This window comes from Calliopsis andreniformis, chromosome 9 (assembly GCF_051401765.1).
Source record: "Calliopsis andreniformis isolate RMS-2024a chromosome 9, iyCalAndr_principal, whole genome shotgun sequence".
Classification (NCBI taxonomy): domain Eukaryota; kingdom Metazoa; phylum Arthropoda; class Insecta; order Hymenoptera; family Andrenidae; genus Calliopsis; species Calliopsis andreniformis.
Window position 1 is genome coordinate 13,022,190 of NC_135070.1, and position 17,446 is coordinate 13,039,635.

The window sequence follows — 17,446 nt, forward strand, 5'->3', positions numbered from 1 at the left end:
CCTCTCGTTCTTCTCCTGCCCAGCGAAGGAAACCAAAACGAACCGTGAAACACTTGATCTCGTCGCCTCGTCTTTCGATCTTTAACAGACTCAGAGGAAGACGATCGTGCCTACCTCTCGAGGTACTCTCCAGGTTCCCGAAATCGTCGGTGTCGCAGCCGCGACGAGCCAGCTGCGAAACCATCGGGTCGGAGCTTGCAGCGAGCGCACTTTAGCACTAGCGTACGACAAGTTTTACTGGTTCGAGGTGTAAGGCCTCGGGCGATCTTGCTTTTTTACAGTACACGCGACGTCGTTGTGTAGAGGTAGTCAAAGATCTCTCTTGCTTACCGTTGATCCCTCTCCCCTCCCTATCCTGTTCAGAGAGTGATCCTTTCTCTTTCTGTTTCCCGGAGGATACCTGGTGAAGCCGAGAGAACGAGAAAGAGAGAGAACGGAACGGGAACGGCGCGGAACTGAACGTACCGAGTAGAAGGAGGAGCTGAAGGAGACTCCGGTGGTGGTGGTGGAGGTGGAGCAAGAGGAGGAGGAGAACGGAACACGAGAGATCGGCAGCACAGTTTCGTGTTCAGCTCAGCTCGGTTCGGCTCAGCCTCATATCGGATCTCCCGTGTTTTCGAGGCGAACCGTTCTTCAAATTTGTCGGTACAGATCTCTCTTCCCCTCCCCCCTCGTCCCTCGGGCCGATAGTCCCCGCCGCCGGGAGAGCCGGGAGGAGATCTAGCCGAGCGACGAGTGAAAATCGCGGGCAACACCTTGCGTCGTTCGTACGTACTCGTTCGCAACGATTTTTCCTCTAGAGTGGTGCGTAGTTCGCGACGTCGCTGACGTACACGGAGGTGAGTGACAGTTTCTTCAGAAAAGCCAACACCGCCGTATTGCTGGCTGTACAGCTCTCAGAGATCGTTGCCAGAGTTGCCAGACCGTGATACGTGTGCTCCGAGTGTCCACGCCACCAGAGATTCGATTACGATATCGAGATAGCCGTGGTAGCTTCGTTCCTAGGACACTCCGCGGCCGTGGAAACGACACAAAAACCTTTTGTCCTGATTCTGGCCTTTTCGCAGTGTCCCCAGTGACCGTACGCTTCACTCACGTGATCTAGTTGAATTTTGGAGTATGCTGGAATAGAGAGCAGTAGGACTCGTGCCCTCGATCAACGAGACACCTATTTTCGCTGGCGTTGATTGGAGGGTCGGATGGCTATCGCTTTCAACGAGGCGCGTAAGGTGTAAGGACCGTTTGCTGCTTTCAAAGGTAGACATCTTTATGGTGGTCGTTTCACGGCAAAAGAAAATTAACACCAGCTGAGCTGCCTCGCGATGGTCACAGGCCCCTGAGAAAGTGGCGAGACCGCGGTCAAGGAACAGGGACTCGGAGGCTAAATAGTCCAGAAGCACCCTATCTAAAACGTTTTGCCCACTAATCCTAATACCAGACCCTATTCTCGAGTTAATGATAGCTCTTCTTAGACGCAACAGTTAACTTCCAAGCTGAACCGTCGCGCGGTAGCCAACTCGCCATCGGGTCCTTTCTAATGAAGACCTTTTGCGACTGGCTCGACTTGCCACTGTGCGGTTAATTGGCTAATCCCCAAAAATATTCGACGAGAATGCAGTGTCGATATTCACGGGCTCCTCGATCGTAAGAATCATAGGCTTAGATGACTCTACGCTATAGACACTCTCCTGAGTGCGGAATCATATCGGTGTGGACCAACCGGAGAGAATTTTAAGGATCGAAAAGCAAAGAACAAAAACGAACCTATTATTGAACGTGGTTACTTCATCCCGCAAACATCGTAATATCATTAACCGGTCTCATTCCCCGAAGAGTGGCCTGCACTTAATTACACCTTATGGTGCGCTTATTTTTAAAGCCGCAGGCAGTCCGGCTTACCGAACCGAGCTTGGGGCCAACTCTCTCGCTAATGCGACTATGTTCGCGCCTTTCAAGTAATTGGACTGTAGAAAATGGACAATAATATCTTCGGTTTAATTGCTGCCTTAACCTTTTATTAAGTCACCTACTTCTTTCGACTTCTTAAAAATTTCACTCACTGCTCGAGAGACTATTCATGCGTTTCTTTCTCTTCCAAGAGCCTCCCTACAGGCCTTCCTCGATTAGGCTGTGTGGTCTCTAGCAAACTATGAAATATCGAGGTCTTTCAGAGGGTCCATGACACTTGATACCGATATTCGTGAGGTCAGGCTGCAACAGAGACCAAAGTAGCCATGTCATCTTGCAGCGGTATGGTGTCTGCACCCCAGCTAACGGGTTAACGGTTACCAAAAAGGATCATTAAAACAGTCGACTACAGATTGCCGCCTACTTTGTAAAAACAGCTAGCGACCGATGTATCACGGAACTGGGCTAGATAATAGCAGATTCTTCGATAGGTTCCTATCTTCGTTTGGCTTTCTCCTATGGAGATCATACACTTATCAAAACGATACACCATCGCTAGTGAGGTCTGGTGGAGAGGGAACTCGTGGTTACTTCTTTCCTTCTTTAGGAGACAGGGAAGATGTAAGAAGAGAGAACGAAAGAGGTAGTAGCGAGTGAAGTAGCGGCCAGGCTCGAGGAAGACGAAAGGGCCCGTTTTAAAGAGGCGAGCATTAAAAACAACAATGTCATTACATTTTAACGACCTGTTCTTGGGCTCTGCCCTCCCTTTTAAGAACGTTCGTTTGCAGGTATGTGGTCCGCGCTCTCTCGTGGGGGCCACCACACCGACACGAAATTCTTTAAGCGGTGCACACACTAGCTGCAGCTGCTCTTCTTTTTGCCCCCTCCTTTTTCTCTGTTTCTAATTTTAATGCGAGGGTCGATCCAAAAATTAGCGATCTACTGATCGACACAACTCGAAGATGCAACAATAAGTACATTACCTTCCCTTTTAGACACATTAATATTAAGATCAAATATTTATAAAATATATTTTACCTATACATAACTTAGCCTATAATTCAAAAAATTATTCCTCTTGACATAACACTATAAAAATCTTTTAATATCAGTCTAATTACTCATTAAGGAACGAGTAAAGCTTCTCTCACCACGCACTGGCAATGATAATCAAGTTGGACGTGAAAAATGTCGAGGCGGTGGGGCTGGCGCCGAAATTTCGACGGGTTTAAAATTGCGATCTAATCGGTGAACGAAGGGGGTGCGAAAGCAGCTTAATCCGACACTGGTCGATGCATAGGGCCCCTCCACCTCGGGCCCGTGCCCCTTCCAGCGTCGATTTCTCCCCACGCAGGCCGGGCACGCCGTGCAGCTCGCGAAGAATTAGTATGGGCGAAGTAACAAAAGCACGAGGAACAAGCAACGGGGGGTGTGCGGAGAGTGCCGGCGAAGGAGGAAGAAAAAAAAGGAGCCGAGATGGCGCCACACGTCCAGCGTGTTTTCGGGGCATCCTCCGGTGCTGTTGGCAAACTCCTTTTTTTTTTACTCCTTCTTCTAGACCCCCTTGTTTCTCGCTCCTTCTCGCCTGCGCTCCACCGTTCCCCTGTCTCGCTTCCTGGCGCGTTCTACACCCTCCCTCGACCGATGCCTCTTTTATTTTGCTCCCCTTTTGGACCCTCAGCCTGCGGGCCCCCCTATTAGTTCAGCCACGGCACCGTATTGCGGGAAAAAAAGGAAGAAAGGACGATCGCGAAATGCGAAATTGGACTAGACCAAATCGGGAGATAGGGATTTCTCATTAAAATGGGAGAACGCATTGCGCCCCGAAATTGTGCTTTAATCTTTGACGACGATCGACCTCGCCTCTTTTTGACCCTCTTTTTCACTGGTACCTTCGACAACATTAAAAACCGTATTGAAAAGGATCTTTTTTTTTTTAATATGTTTATTAGCCTTAAATCAATTGAAAAGTATTTTACGACCTTCTCTTGCAAATAGCTTCAAGAAACCATTGCAAAAATAATTACTATGGAGAAATAGCACGTAGATGTGATTCTAGCCATGTATGGTTATAAGTACGGTAGATGACGGTCAGTGAAGGCAATCGAGCGGGAGAGAAACAAGTAGAGTCTGTACCACGTGCTCGAACCTGTACCTATTCGCTTCCATTGGTTGAGAAGCTCGAACCATTTTACTTCTAGCGTTTCTTCTTCTTCCTCTTTGGTTCTGCCCGAGCGTACTCCTTTTGTTCCCTTTCTGTTGTATCTAAGTACTCTGGCAAAGAGATCATGAAAGTATCTCCTGTGCCTCAGACATCAGGGCCGTACACATCCTGGTTCAATTGCACCCTAGACACTTTTGCTCCTATTTCGCCTCTAACTCTTTATATAAGGTAAACTTCATTTTCCCATTGATTACTGTTACTCAAGCTCCCCCACTTTCACAAGTTTTTCCCAGCTCACAAAAGTATCCCCATGTCCTCAGACTCTTCTTTCACCGAACTCCAAATCATTTCCTTCTCCTCTAATTGATCAGATCCGAAGGATACCTGGCACCAGCCAGCCAGGAAGACCCTTAAATCACGAGGACCTCCTCTGCAGCTCCAGGACCTTTCCTCGTTGATCTCCAAATCATTTCCTTCCGTCTAATTGATCAGAGACAAGGAGACCTGGAGCCATTCAGAGAGGTCCCTAAATCACGAGGGTCCGAAGAATCCTCGGCGTTGACTCTGCACGTTCTCCCTTCGGTCGTCCAGTTTGCCAAACATTATTCTTCTCCGACTGGGGGAAAGTCTGAATGAAGTATGAATTCTTATTAAGAGCTTCCTGGAAGCGCGACACATCACGTAGGTGTTAAGCTTACGAAGAGGATGGTTTTAATCCCGCGCTTTCTAAAAGGTCCCGCGAGAAATAGCAACAGCGTCCGAACACGAACAGATTCCATCCGTGGCGTGCAGAGATCCGCGGCGCCCTTTGTGCCAGCCCGCCTAGGCTCGGGGGCGCGTCAAATTTGGTTGAAAATCAAATTAATCTCGCGGCTGGGCGCAGGACCCTATCCCGTCTCTCTCTCTGCTCTCTCCTCTGTTGCTCCTCAGCCGTTGGTCGGCCTGTCTTCGTCCCTCTTGACGACACGAGCAAATCGAACGAACGGGACTGAGAGGAAGGTGGAGAAGGAGGTGGACCGGAGGTCCTCCACGCCACCGACACCGGACCCAGAGGCGAGAAGAGAAGGTGGCGCAGCAACAAAGAGCTTTGGACTTCTGGCTGCGACCCCACCAGGGCCGTATTTATTCCGATATCTCACTTCGGGGATTCCCATTCGACGAGGTTACTATTTCTTAAAGAAGTATGAAGAAATCTTATTCAGTTCAAAAATTCAGTTCTATTCTCCTTATTTTTTTATTCTATTTTTCGATTTGGGATACACGCTCTAGATTCCAATCTTATTCTTCGACTTTTGCTATTACTATTCGTGCTAGAAATTTTATTTAAAGAGGTGTCTAAATTTCCAAAGAGCGAGATGTGAAATTTATAGATTAAGTATGTCATGGAAAGAGATCAGTAATTTGGAATTTGGATTATTCATTTTATATTTTGAGGGATCCATGTTCGACGTGGTTTAAGTGTCAGGATGTTTGGTAGGCAAAGAATCTTCTTTGGATCATAGTTTAGATAACACGAGGATGAGGTAGCACTTGTAAGTCGCGCGACTCATCCGGATTAAGTACGTCCCTGTTGTATCCTACTCGGTCATTCAAATCTCCGCTGGTAGAAATGAGATGGGCGGCCGAACCGTGTAGCCGCACACCTTCAGCGTACAGGGTGATTCAACAAGAATCAGCTGAGAACTCTAATTTTCTGGCTGTCGTGTGTTTAAGCTAATTTACAGCAGGTGTCACACTGTAAAGGGATACGGATATTTAATTACATTACCTTCTCAAGATCTTGTCGAGTTACTGAATTTCCTCAAGTCCTTCTAATGCATTTCACAACTCTAAATATTTACACCTACAGTATTGGACTACATTTCTCAACTTTCTGCTTAACAAAACAAAAACTGCAATCGTTATTACACATTGTCACGAAACTTTGTGCAATTCAAACAACGTCGTCTCGTTTCCTCTTATCGCCTATTTGTCTTCGTTTCTTAATAAACTCACCTTAGCCATTCATTTATCATTAGGCTTATCGGCTCCGACAGAATAATCAGCAATTATTTCGTAATCTTCCCCCTGGTTCTTGCAACTCGCCATCGAGTTTCTTCGCGCGGCCTCGAGACAATTTCCCTCGTTCTTGGAAGCTGAAATAAGAAACAGCGGTCCCGACCGCGTGAGAATAAAGAGGACGGGAAAGCACGCGGAGAAGAAAAGGTTCCACGAATGAAGTGGTGGATGAAGGGGAAGCAGCCAGCAGAAGAAGAAGAGAATTGAAACGCATCGGAGGGGAACGAAAAGTCGATCCTCTCCTGGAAATACCGGGGACCAATTGTCCGTAGAGGGACGAGATTCCTTCTGTTGTCAGGAATTCAACTCGCGAGTCCAACGACAAAGTGAATTCCTGAAGGACGGAGGATGCATGGAGGGCTCCTGATGCTTCGCAGTTAAACGGATCCGAGGATTTCTGGGCCCCAAAAAAGGGCCCGAGCTCTCGTAATTGGACCTGCACATCCTTTTACCTTGTCGTCCGTGCCACTTGTTCCCGCTGATCTCCGAAGGATCAAGAAAGATCGTACGATGAGATTGACGCTTTTTTCCCGTCGCCATCGATCCGACCAGTCTATATACACGCTTCTTCGTTCTCTTTTCCCTCCCTTCGAATTATTGCTTCATTACCGATCGCTCCGCGGAAATAAAGGAAGTCACGTGCGCTCAGCTGTCGAGGCTAATTGAGAAATCACTGTCTCCAAGATGCATCGATTGTTTCCTACCGAATTGAAAATTTCTATTACTTGACTTGTGCCTAGTTATTTCTCTTTCTCATCGTTAGAAAAGCTACAAGCCTGTCCCTCATTTAAGCTCTACCATATATCTTCCTCAGCAGATTTACGTGCCCCTTCTGACCTCAAAAAGTTTCGTGTACCACCGGAAGAGGTGCATCCCGTATTCAAAGCCCGTACCCTAAATCCGCCGCTATTTATGGTCGGGACATCCACGAGAAAGCCTCCTCTTTCCCTCGATCCCGACGGGCCGCGGGGAATTCCGTTATCTCGACATCTCGGCGACTTAAAACTCGAGCATCCCCTCTCGTCGGGAATCGAGGAATACGGGCCCAACGATTTATGAATGAATCCAGTCGCGTCGACGAAGGGGACCCGTAGACTGTTCCCTTCCCCTTGTTCTTAACCCCGTGTTCCCCGATTGATCCCCGGTGGTCTTGGCCCCAGCAGCCCCCTGTACGCGCGTTGTCGCCCAGCGTGGCTCGCCTTAAACAAAATTCACGCGTTGGACGCAAGGAAAAAGGAAGAGGAGGAACGGGCACCACGACAAATCCCCGATGACGTAATTTCAGACGGTCGTCGAACCTCAGACCTCGAAGGCGCACCACGAGGCCCACGACTTTCATTCATTCGGGGTGGGGACGAACGAATACGTCGTGCACACGTGCACGGGCTGCACGCCGCGCCTCAAATCGTAATCGCGAAATTCCTCCAGCCGCTCGGGCGACTGCTAGGCTTCTCGAACTCGGCGAAAGTTTTGATCCCCGCGGCTGGGAGCTCGGCTTTTCTTACCTGGCAACTGACTCCGCAGCGACGACAGATCAGTCGGAAAGATTCGGATACCCTCCCTTTCCTTGCATTGTTTCAGGGATCATGGGATCGACGTATCGTCTGACGGTGGCGATCCTGCTGCTCCTTCAATCGACGCTGCTCCTCGCGCACCGAGAGCACAAGGTTTATCGATCTTTCTGCCCAGTTCGCCGCTACCCACGCTCCTCTCTTGTATCTCGGTGAAATGACGTTGGCGTAACCCTTGCTTCAAGGTTCACAACATCGTGCTGTACCCGGATAAGCACAGCTGGTGCAAGACAACCCCCATCAAGCAAGTGGTCACGTGGCCGCAATGTTCCTCGCAGGAATTGGACAACAACGTATGCGTTGGGGCTTGCTTCTCGTACATGGTGCCTCACAGCGAGCCGTCAGCACCTGGTGACCTGATAAGACCATACTGCGACTCCTGTCAACCGTTGGATAGCGTCTGGCACACGGTGAGCGGATAAAGTGGTACGAAATGTTGGAAAATGTTCTTTGTCACTTGGAAGCTTGTTTCTGTGTTCCCAGGTAACCCTGGACTGTAAGGATGAAGAGAATAATCCGATGACCATGCAGAAGAAGGTGCAGATCATTACGAACTGCTCGTGTAGCTCTTGTATGGAGACATCCAGGATCAAACCAGACTACAATACTCTGCTTCAGTCTCTGACAGAGGAGAATCTCGACAAGAATGTAAACGTCGTTCACGAAACGCCGGACCTGTTGCTGAATCCTAACTTAAACTTCTCGAAGAATACGACCAGGGACGTGGTTCAGGCTAATGAGAGATTCCTGCAGGTGTTCAAGCAGCTGAAGGACTCGAAGAAGTTGGATGAGTCTGGCGCCAAGGAGCTGTTCTCGAAGATCGAGGAAGACATTGATTTGGACACGCTGAGGGAATTGTTGAAGAAATACGGGCAAGAGGAGGAAAGGCAGCACTCACACCAGCATCAACATCAGCATCAGCACCAGTCGTCTGGAAAGCAACAGCAGCAGCAGCAGCAACAGCAACAGCATCACTCGACGACAGTGTTGCATCGAGGTCCTCATCATTCGATGGTCCTGGACTCCGACGTCAAGGAGAAAATTGACGTGGAACCACATTATCTTCATCCAGCTGTTGCTGGTCAGGAGATCAGCTACCACGACAATGTCCTCGTGGACAAGGACAAGAAGAAGGACTTCTGAATGGATGGAGATCGTTTCTGGAGGAAACGCGTGGCTGGTTGACTTTAAGCGTCAGACTGGCTCCAGTTAGTAGAAGACGTCATTGGTATAGGTGAAAATCTTAGCTCGTCGTACGAGATCGTTTCTGTTTTTATTTTTGTTAGTGTCAATCGATTGCCTAGTCCAGTCTGCAGTTAATTATTCGGTTCAGTCCGGTGACTGAGATGCGGTTCGACGTTCTACTTGATTAATTGTTTTCTTTGTCTAGTAAAGAAAGGAGGATGCTACGTTTCGTATTTCACTATTCGTTAAAATGGTTATACGTTATCAGAGGGAGGTGTTGGCAAAGCCTGAGTACGTGTTAGAGTTCGAGTTAAGCGAAAATAGGTTTGTCAATTGTCGTTGAAATGCTGAAAAGGAGGAAAAGAGAGATAAAATTCTAATATATATTTAATTATTATTATATTAATTAACTATTTAACATAGTCGTGCGTCTAATCAAAGAATATACGTCTGTTTATGATTTTCTTTTAACTCTCGTAAATGGCGAACATTGTAAGCGTCCGAAGGTGTTTTATCCTGTTGACTGCTTTGAAGTATACATTGTATTCATTGTCTCGTAAGAAATAAACAAACAGTCAGCACGATATTCTATTGATACATCCTTAATCACCTTATTGGAACTTTATTTTACGATTTTCAAATTTTCAAATGTTTGAACTTTTAAATTTTTGAATTTTCAAATTTTAAACACTTTGAATACTTCTTTACATGTTCACATTTCTGGATTCCAATTCTTCAGATACAAAAAAAAATTTTCTTTTTAAATATCTGTCATCAAAATTAAATAACTGATCAACATTAATCTTATTCAAGATTAAGATCGTCTTGTAAAAGATTAATGAGATTTCTAACAAACAAAGTGTGATAATTAATGCATTCTAATCTTTTAAGCACTTGTACAAATATTCAGTACTCCAAAAAATTCAAGGTTTCCCACTTCCCTTGTTTATGATTAAACATTAAAGTAGTTATTTCATTACAAGTACATACGTTCATTCTCTTAATCATTTAATCAATTTCAATTAACAAATAAACAGTGAATCGTGTGCTTCTGTACTAACACGATTTCGATTATTTATCACAAAAAGGGTCACAAAGATTAGATAAACAAGCTCCGCTTAATTAAACAATACCTGTTCATACGTCCATTAGATGTTCATCCTGCGTAAATGCTTTTAACTGTGCTCACACGTGCATTCATCAACAGAAAGGAGATATTCCGAGGAGAAGCTGACACTCAACAGTTACTCAAACCCAACACATTTACATATGCATTCGTGTATACACTTACAAATATCGAACAGCGACTGAGTCACACGTACACCTGACATTCGTGATCCACTGATCCAAGAGCTCAATCGATTCAATTTGAATTCCTTTGCACCTATGCCACTAACAGACATGATAGTGGCAAGTGTACATAGCTAAATCCTGGTAATCGCTCGAACCCTTCCATATTCGTCGTCACATCGATCTGCTTCAACCACGAATCGCGCGAGAAAATCAGAACAAACCCAAAAGAGAAAGGAAGGTCGAGGGAATGTCGACATTCATCAAGCGTCCAACTCGCGACTTGGCAAATCGCGCCATAGGTGTACAAGGTGGAATGCAAATAAACCAATTAATAGCACGACCTGCGTCGAACCGATGGAGGAGAAAACAGAAGAGAAGGACGACAAAAAGGGGCGAACGGAAGCACGGAGAGCGGTAAATTAAAGCTACACCACCAGCACGATACTTTCTCTCCTAACAAGAATGACCACGTGAGCGCAGAAACCAAATGCCCTAAGAAAGACTTCTCTGTGCGGAAGAACTGACATCAGGTGTATAAAGATCTAGTACTTTCATTAAAAAAACAAGAAGAAAGTTAATTGATACCTTTCTACAATATTGTCTCGATATAAGCTCGGTGATTCACTCAAGTTTTCCTGAAACTGGGTATCTCTTCTATTAACTTCTTCAGCCCTTCTTCAGCCCTTCTTCAGCCCTTCTTCAGCCCACTCTTAAAAAAAAAAAAAGAGAAGGAATCAGAAAATCAGATTCCTGTATTTTCTCTAGATTCCTAGTCCCCTGGTTACACCAAAACAACACTGTACTAACTAATCTCAACCCTCAATTCATACTCTACCAATGTCATAATGGAAAGGGAAGGAGCAAAGGTCAAAAGCTCTATTCTCAAAATCATCTTCACCACCCATCTATGTAGATATCTCATCTTATCTTACATTCCAATGTTTTTTCTAATCAGATGAAACGACAGTATTGTATATGCAAAATTAAAACTACTCGAAATCGAGATAACACTGTTTTCCAAAAAAGGCAGCCCCATTAATGAAACATCGATTGCTCCGATTGTAAGGCCTTTTCGAGTGATCAGTAGATGTTGTGATAAGTGGGGTCGACAGTTCAACGCGTGGCATCAGCTCCAGCGGAATCGACGATGATAAGAAACGCTTTCGGCCAATCAGCTCGAGAGATTCGAGCGATTCGCCGGTACGAAAGCGATTACGTAGCTCGCTAACGGGCCGAGCGACACGATACCAAACTCAGTGTTGCTCAGCGCTCCGTTGCGCGTTCCGGCTGCTTTCCTGCGCTGTCGCGTTTGTTTTCCTTCGCGGCGCAGCTGCGTGTGCCAACGAGACGTAAGGGCAACCCTGAAGGAAACTATGCTGCCCCGTTTCTGAGATCGGGAACGCGACGAAACCACGGCCTCGACGACACGCAATGTCAAAAAACCCCCTGGTGTTCGATTACTTTTAAATGCCCGCTTTTTCAACGACCGCCGCCAGAACAAGGAGGAAAAGGGATACATTAAGAAGGAGCCTCCTCCGAGCTGGGGAAACGCATCATGGACGGTAGGAATTATTTGGATTTCAATTGGGGTCTGGTATTTCTAGGTGAAGTCTTGATACCACTGGTATCAGGAAGGAAGTTCAAGGAAGTCGATGGTAGTCTGAATAGGAATATTAAGTGGGGTAAACGGGGTGAGGTTTGCTTATCTTAATGAAGTGAGTTCAAGTCTTTGCACGTGATCATATTTGGGAAAGGTCTGAGAGTGATAATGAGAAGGTTTCGGAGTTTAGGATTCTCTTGGGTGCAGATACCTTTGACAAGTGAAAATTGGATTGAGAAATTTTGAAATATTGCAGTCAAAGAGAAACCAAGATATTAAAAAATTTTTGAAATAGAGAGACTCTTATAATCTTCGAGTTTTGGAGTAGAATTACAGCAGGAACTCCAAAGAATTTTAGAATCAAAAGAAATGGCAATACGGAAGATTGAATAGGTAAAAATTGCAAAATTTGATACGTGATAGTGAAGGAATTGTCACAAAATTTATCTACTGATACACATTTCTGTTTCCTTCATGGGGTACGCGAGTCACAATAGCCATAAGTTTACGAAGCACAGCACATCAATGAGCAGTATTCGTGACAGTTGTATAGACGAGCGTTCTGTTTACGGCAGCCGGTTTAAAAGTAACAGTGAAACTTTCTTCTGTGTCAGTCGTTGACCAGGCTTTGATTGCTCAACGATACAGGTTTGTGGTGACTAGGCAAACAGAGGACGCGTGAGATGTGTGATCTTTCAGTGAATCTCCCACCACTTGTTTGAATTACTAAGGATATCGCCACTTAATGTCGTGCAAAATGTATGAACCATATTTCGCTTTGTTATTAAATATTGAACACGTAACAGGTGTCACAGTACCGCGTGTTTCCTGTAATTCCCCATGTATCCTTTTAGATACTGTGGAGCTAACAGTGTTGACATCATTGTGAAAGCAGACGTTATCTTCACGACGATAGCACGCTTTGTTTCTCATCTGTCTCGTAATGTGTTAAGAATGTACGACTATTTGTCAGTGCTTTTGTTCGATAAATTAATTGCCTTTCTTTCTCAACGAACGTTTAAACCAGTTCTTAACGACTGTCGTATAATTCCTTAACGTCCTTCACAGTCTTTACTTATCATACTCATTACTAACACAATAATGTATTATAATTCATTGAGGTGATAATTACTTCATTTTATTTTCAATATTGTCCTAAAGATGTCACAAGCATTTTCAGAAAATATACAAGACCAAAATGTCAATGTTCGGTGAATGTGCTAAAGAAAGGAACGAATTTATTTTCAACAGCTGCCAGTCGTGAATTCGACTATGTAATTGATAAGTCTGAACATTCAATTACTCGATAGCAGCTGCCAACAATGAAAAACGAAGACAACCGTATGATTTGTTGTACGATTATCTACGTGAGATCTATTTTCTGTCGAATGAATCATATGTTCAAACTAAGTAGATGTTAACACGTTGATATAATGAGTCAAAAAATTATGTATTGCCCTTTGAAAGATGACTCGTCAATTGAATCTTGCCAAGACATTCGACGAACAAATTAATCAAGCAACCACGTCCTCGATCCTAATACAACGATTTAAAAAATTGGTCTAATAAAACGGCAACGTTAAGAACCGACGTTCATCAATTGAAGTTAAGGAACAGACGAGATTGAGTGGTGATAACCATGTAGCAATCATTTTGACTGTTGAACTTTTCATACAAGTTACATAGACTAAAATAATTAATTAATTGGAATTCTAATGCTAATTGGCTAAATCTATACAATTTGCAAATCTTTCGGGTTAATCCTTTCATATTTCAACATTATTCACTTCAATTACTCTACTTTATCGGTGCTAGAAGTTCGACGAACTTATCAATAAAACTTTTCAATGTAAATTTGTACAAGAAGTACGTCGAGTATGATTCGCACTGTTTCTAGAACGGAGTCATATTGGAATTAAGCAAGATCCTTTTATCACAGAAAACTGTGACGATCTGTGACGACAGTGTTCGATTATCGTGCCAAAGACACTACGTGCAATTTGTCTTCGAGAAATTCGCTTTATCAACTGAACGTGACATCGTCGAGCGTAATTCGATATAAATAGCGAATAACCCGATTATCATGACTGAATGAACTGGTTACCTACAAATAACAACTTTTCCAGCGAGATACTGCGATTCTTATCGTACGAGAATATAATTGAGAATAAATTGCTTTCATAATTCGTATCTCTATTTTTATTCGCCAATTCAAGTATTTTAGAAGACACTGCTGATAATCCCAAGCGTTGAATATTCCATGTCCTTCGCAAATTAAATTCAACAGAATTCCATTCGCTTGCGACAAAAGTAAATTCAATAGATCTGAATTCTTACTCTTCGATCGAAAAATTTAATTAGCTCTAACTAACTTCACTGTTTTGTCTGCTAATGTGTTCGCCTGAACGTTCGAATAGAAGTCCTATTTTGCAGGGGTTTCCTTTTTATTTAATCATTAGAGAGAATCACGTAGAAAATGTGGAAGATCAATCACAATTGCACAATTCACCAAGAGTAAAATAGAATGCTATGTGCTTCATGCATCATTGAAAATAGAATTCCTAATAATCCTTCCCCGGAAGTGATGATGACTACGCGGAAGATTCGGTCTCATCAGGAACGACTCACTGGACTATTATAGACACGAGAGGTTTAAAGACCAACCGTACTCTATGCACTCTAAATGTGGGAAGCAAAGACGACGAGTAAGTAGAATATGAGAAGATTTTCATCAAATCGGTCGACGACGCTGCCCGTTCGAAAATAGCGCAGAGGTCGTGCAAAGGCCGTCTTTCGTGGCACACGTGCAAATTCTCAAATTTGATCTTGAACATCGGGATCAATAGATCATTGCGACGATTTATCGCAAAAATTATAAGCAAAATTTGATAATCACCCATCGATAGGGAAAAAATAAGTTTTCGTTTACATGTAAATTTTTAGAATAACCTGATTAATTAATGTGGATAAAAATTCCTTATCTGACAAACAAAAAATCTAGGCTCACTGAAATCTCGTTCTTGTTGCAATTCACCGGAAGATGATTGTTATGAAGAGAATAGCTTTTGATAAGATTTGCATCTATGATCTTCGAGGAGATATCGGTGAAGCAAATTCGATAACTACTTCTCGAAAGATATTGAAGCAATTGCTAGATAATTGACAGGAGAAAGGAAAATTCCTTGCAACGATTCACTTATTTCGAAAATGAAAAGGAGCCTCTTAAAAAATTGTTAGAAATAATGACTGTGAATATGCGAAGTTATTTGATACCTAAATGAATTGAAAAAATTAGGAAAGTACAAGTTTCATTAAAGTAATTTAAAAATGTCATGTCAATGTATGTAGGTCAATAAATTAAGCTTAAAAGAAATACAAGAACTCAATTCTTCTTTCGTAATGTCAGTGCTTAATTGACGTGAGACATTCTGTATAAAGTGGATCGACCGAGGAAGTCCAGTGAAATAACTGTGACAATTTTCAGGCAAATAGGCATACGTTTTTATAATTTTCAATCAATATTAACTCTATATTATGCATTCGATTTTGTTCCCAAAACCTAAGATTTATAATCAAATGTAAAGCTAAGACCATAGATTCTTCATCAAGTCTTCGACCATTCGTTACATTTTCCCGTCACTAACACTCAAGTATAGCTCATTGAAACGCCATCATTGTGACATTGAACAAGCAAGAGATAAGTCCACTTTTACGTGCGAGCTGTCACCCAAGAGCAATCGATGTTTACATGTTTCCCACGAAATCACGACGGAATATATGTTGATCTTACATAACATTGCTCACGCATAAATTCAACTACTGAATCAAATCCAGCAGAATGAGAAATTTTATCGCACTGTAGATGCTCCAGAATGTCGAGGGTCCAATAAGTGTCCACTAAATTATAATTAAAACAGGTTGCAATTACATCATGAATTGTATTTTCTATCACACTCGACATTGTTGCCGCAAAACGTAACTGATAAGATCTTAAAGCAATTTGAGCAGGGAACAATCGTATGGTTTCCATTAAATCAATGATTAGCGAGGCTGTTGCACGTGCATGGACAATGCACGTGCATCGACTGAGAACCATTCAGTAATTAATCAGGAATCCTACGATTCCTCGTTCCAGAATAAAATCAATAATGCAACGAGCCTCTTGTACAGAAGTGTATCTTCGCGACGGCTGTTCAGTGTCTCGCAACTTACGCAATTTGCAATATTCACCTTACATAAGTTCCACTATCACTTCTTGTAATAATTACGACACTCGCTAGGCGAAACGTAAAAATTCCGGTTGAAAAGCCGCAACGTCCAAGCAGATAAGGAAAGTTGAAACCGAGCCAAGCAAACAATACGGCGAACGTATGACACCAGGTTGCATCGTTATAAAGCTTCGTCGAGTTTTGTTTTTCGTATCAATCAACACAGGAAGAATGAATAAGTACATTGAGTACTTGGAAAACCCACCTACGCATTGTGAATGGATAATTTTTTCTTAAAACTGATCGGGGTACTGCATTGGTTCTCCACAGATTGAAGAATATTAATTTCTTATACTGAATATAAAAATAAAAATAAAATAAGTTTTATAACAAATTTTATACTGAATATAAAAATAGTTTGACTCAACATACATAGTCTCTCTATGACAATTACACCTGAAAGAGTTACTTCCGTTTCTGGAGTGACCGCGCATCTACCCATGGCGCGCCAATTCAAATAAACCCGCGAAACTTTTAAAATCGGAGTTACACGAAAGAGGCCACTCGAAAGAAATCCCCACCAGTCGGAGCAGAGTTAGGTGTGAAGACTTCGGAAGCTTGGCACGTGCTGGCTGGAGTTAGGGGAGGAGTTAGTACGAACGAGGTATCGACCACGAGGCTCTTGGGCTCGTTCAATACTCCGATGGAAAACGAGCAGCAGAGAAGAGGGGAGACAAGAGCACGAGACCTATACGGGCTACCCTCTTGATTTACCTGGTCATCGATGCTATTGGCCTAAGCAGGTGCACTCGACGAATCATGAAAAAGAGCCGCGTGCATTTCGGGTCCCGGTGCAATTAACAGGGCCGCAATCGTGCCACGGAAGGGGACTCAGTGGGAAGAAGTGAGTCACGGGTGACGACGTCGTCGTAGGTCGAGGCAAAACCCAATGGTAGGGATATCTCAGGCACGACTTGAGAGTACCTGGCACCACGCAGCTTAAAATCGTCCCTTGGCTGCAGCAATATTACGCAACAGAAAGCAACGATCTCTTGCAACAGCTATTCCATATCACATAGAGACGCTATCTAGTCTCCCCTGATAGCGCTCCGCGATTGTCTAGCGCCAGTAGCTCGCGTATCAAAGACGCTCCAATTGCATATCTGTCACGTTGTGTCTCAACCATCACCAAGACACCTATCTCTATTTCAACGCTCTTGACAGCAGCTTCCATCCAAGTTTTCTAACTCGTTAAAAAAAGAAAGATATTAAAAAGAACGTGGATTCTAGTCCCCTGAAAAATCATTTACCTAGACGTCAGCAGTCGCACGAGTATCGGCAGACTTCAGCAAAATCCTCTGATCCGCTCCGAGTTTCACGAAACGTTGACAGCGCGTAATCGGATCGGCTTTGGTTTCCTCGGGCAAACGATACGAAACACGTGGCGGGAACCAGAAGA

General features: G+C 43.8%; 1 protein-coding gene across 3 annotated transcripts; it reads left to right on the forward strand.

Annotated features, from left to right (window-relative positions):
* Window positions 1–573: 573 nt before the first annotated feature.
* Window positions 574–9,470, forward strand: LOC143183844 (uncharacterized). Of its 3 annotated transcripts, none has more exons than XM_076385590.1 (4): window positions 574–839; window positions 7,712–7,797; window positions 7,887–8,111; window positions 8,185–9,470. In XM_076385590.1, exons 2-4 carry the CDS (start codon window positions 7,717–7,719, stop codon window positions 8,842–8,844), a joined length of 966 nt encoding a protein of 321 aa, XP_076241705.1. In that variant the 5' UTR covers window positions 574–839; window positions 7,712–7,716; the 3' UTR covers window positions 8,845–9,470. The 3 variants fall into 3 exon arrangements, with proteins under 3 accessions (XP_076241705.1, XP_076241707.1, XP_076241706.1); XM_076385592.1 differs by having other exon boundaries at window positions 590–645; XM_076385591.1 differs by lacking the exon at window positions 574–839 and adding an exon at window positions 1,242–1,257.
* The last annotated feature ends 7,976 nt before the right edge of the window (window positions 9,471–17,446 follow it).

Coding starts and splice junctions, on each gene's coding strand:
- LOC143183844 (XM_076385590.1), top strand. CDS start 7,717: ATGGGATCGACGTATCGTCTGACGGTGGCGATCCTGCTGCTCCTTCAA. Junction 7,798..7,886: donor TCGCGCACCGAGAGCACAAG/GTTTATCGATCT, acceptor CCTTGCTTCAAG/GTTCACAACATCGTGCTGTA. Junction 8,112..8,184: donor TGGATAGCGTCTGGCACACG/GTGAGCGGATAA, acceptor CTGTGTTCCCAG/GTAACCCTGGACTGTAAGGA.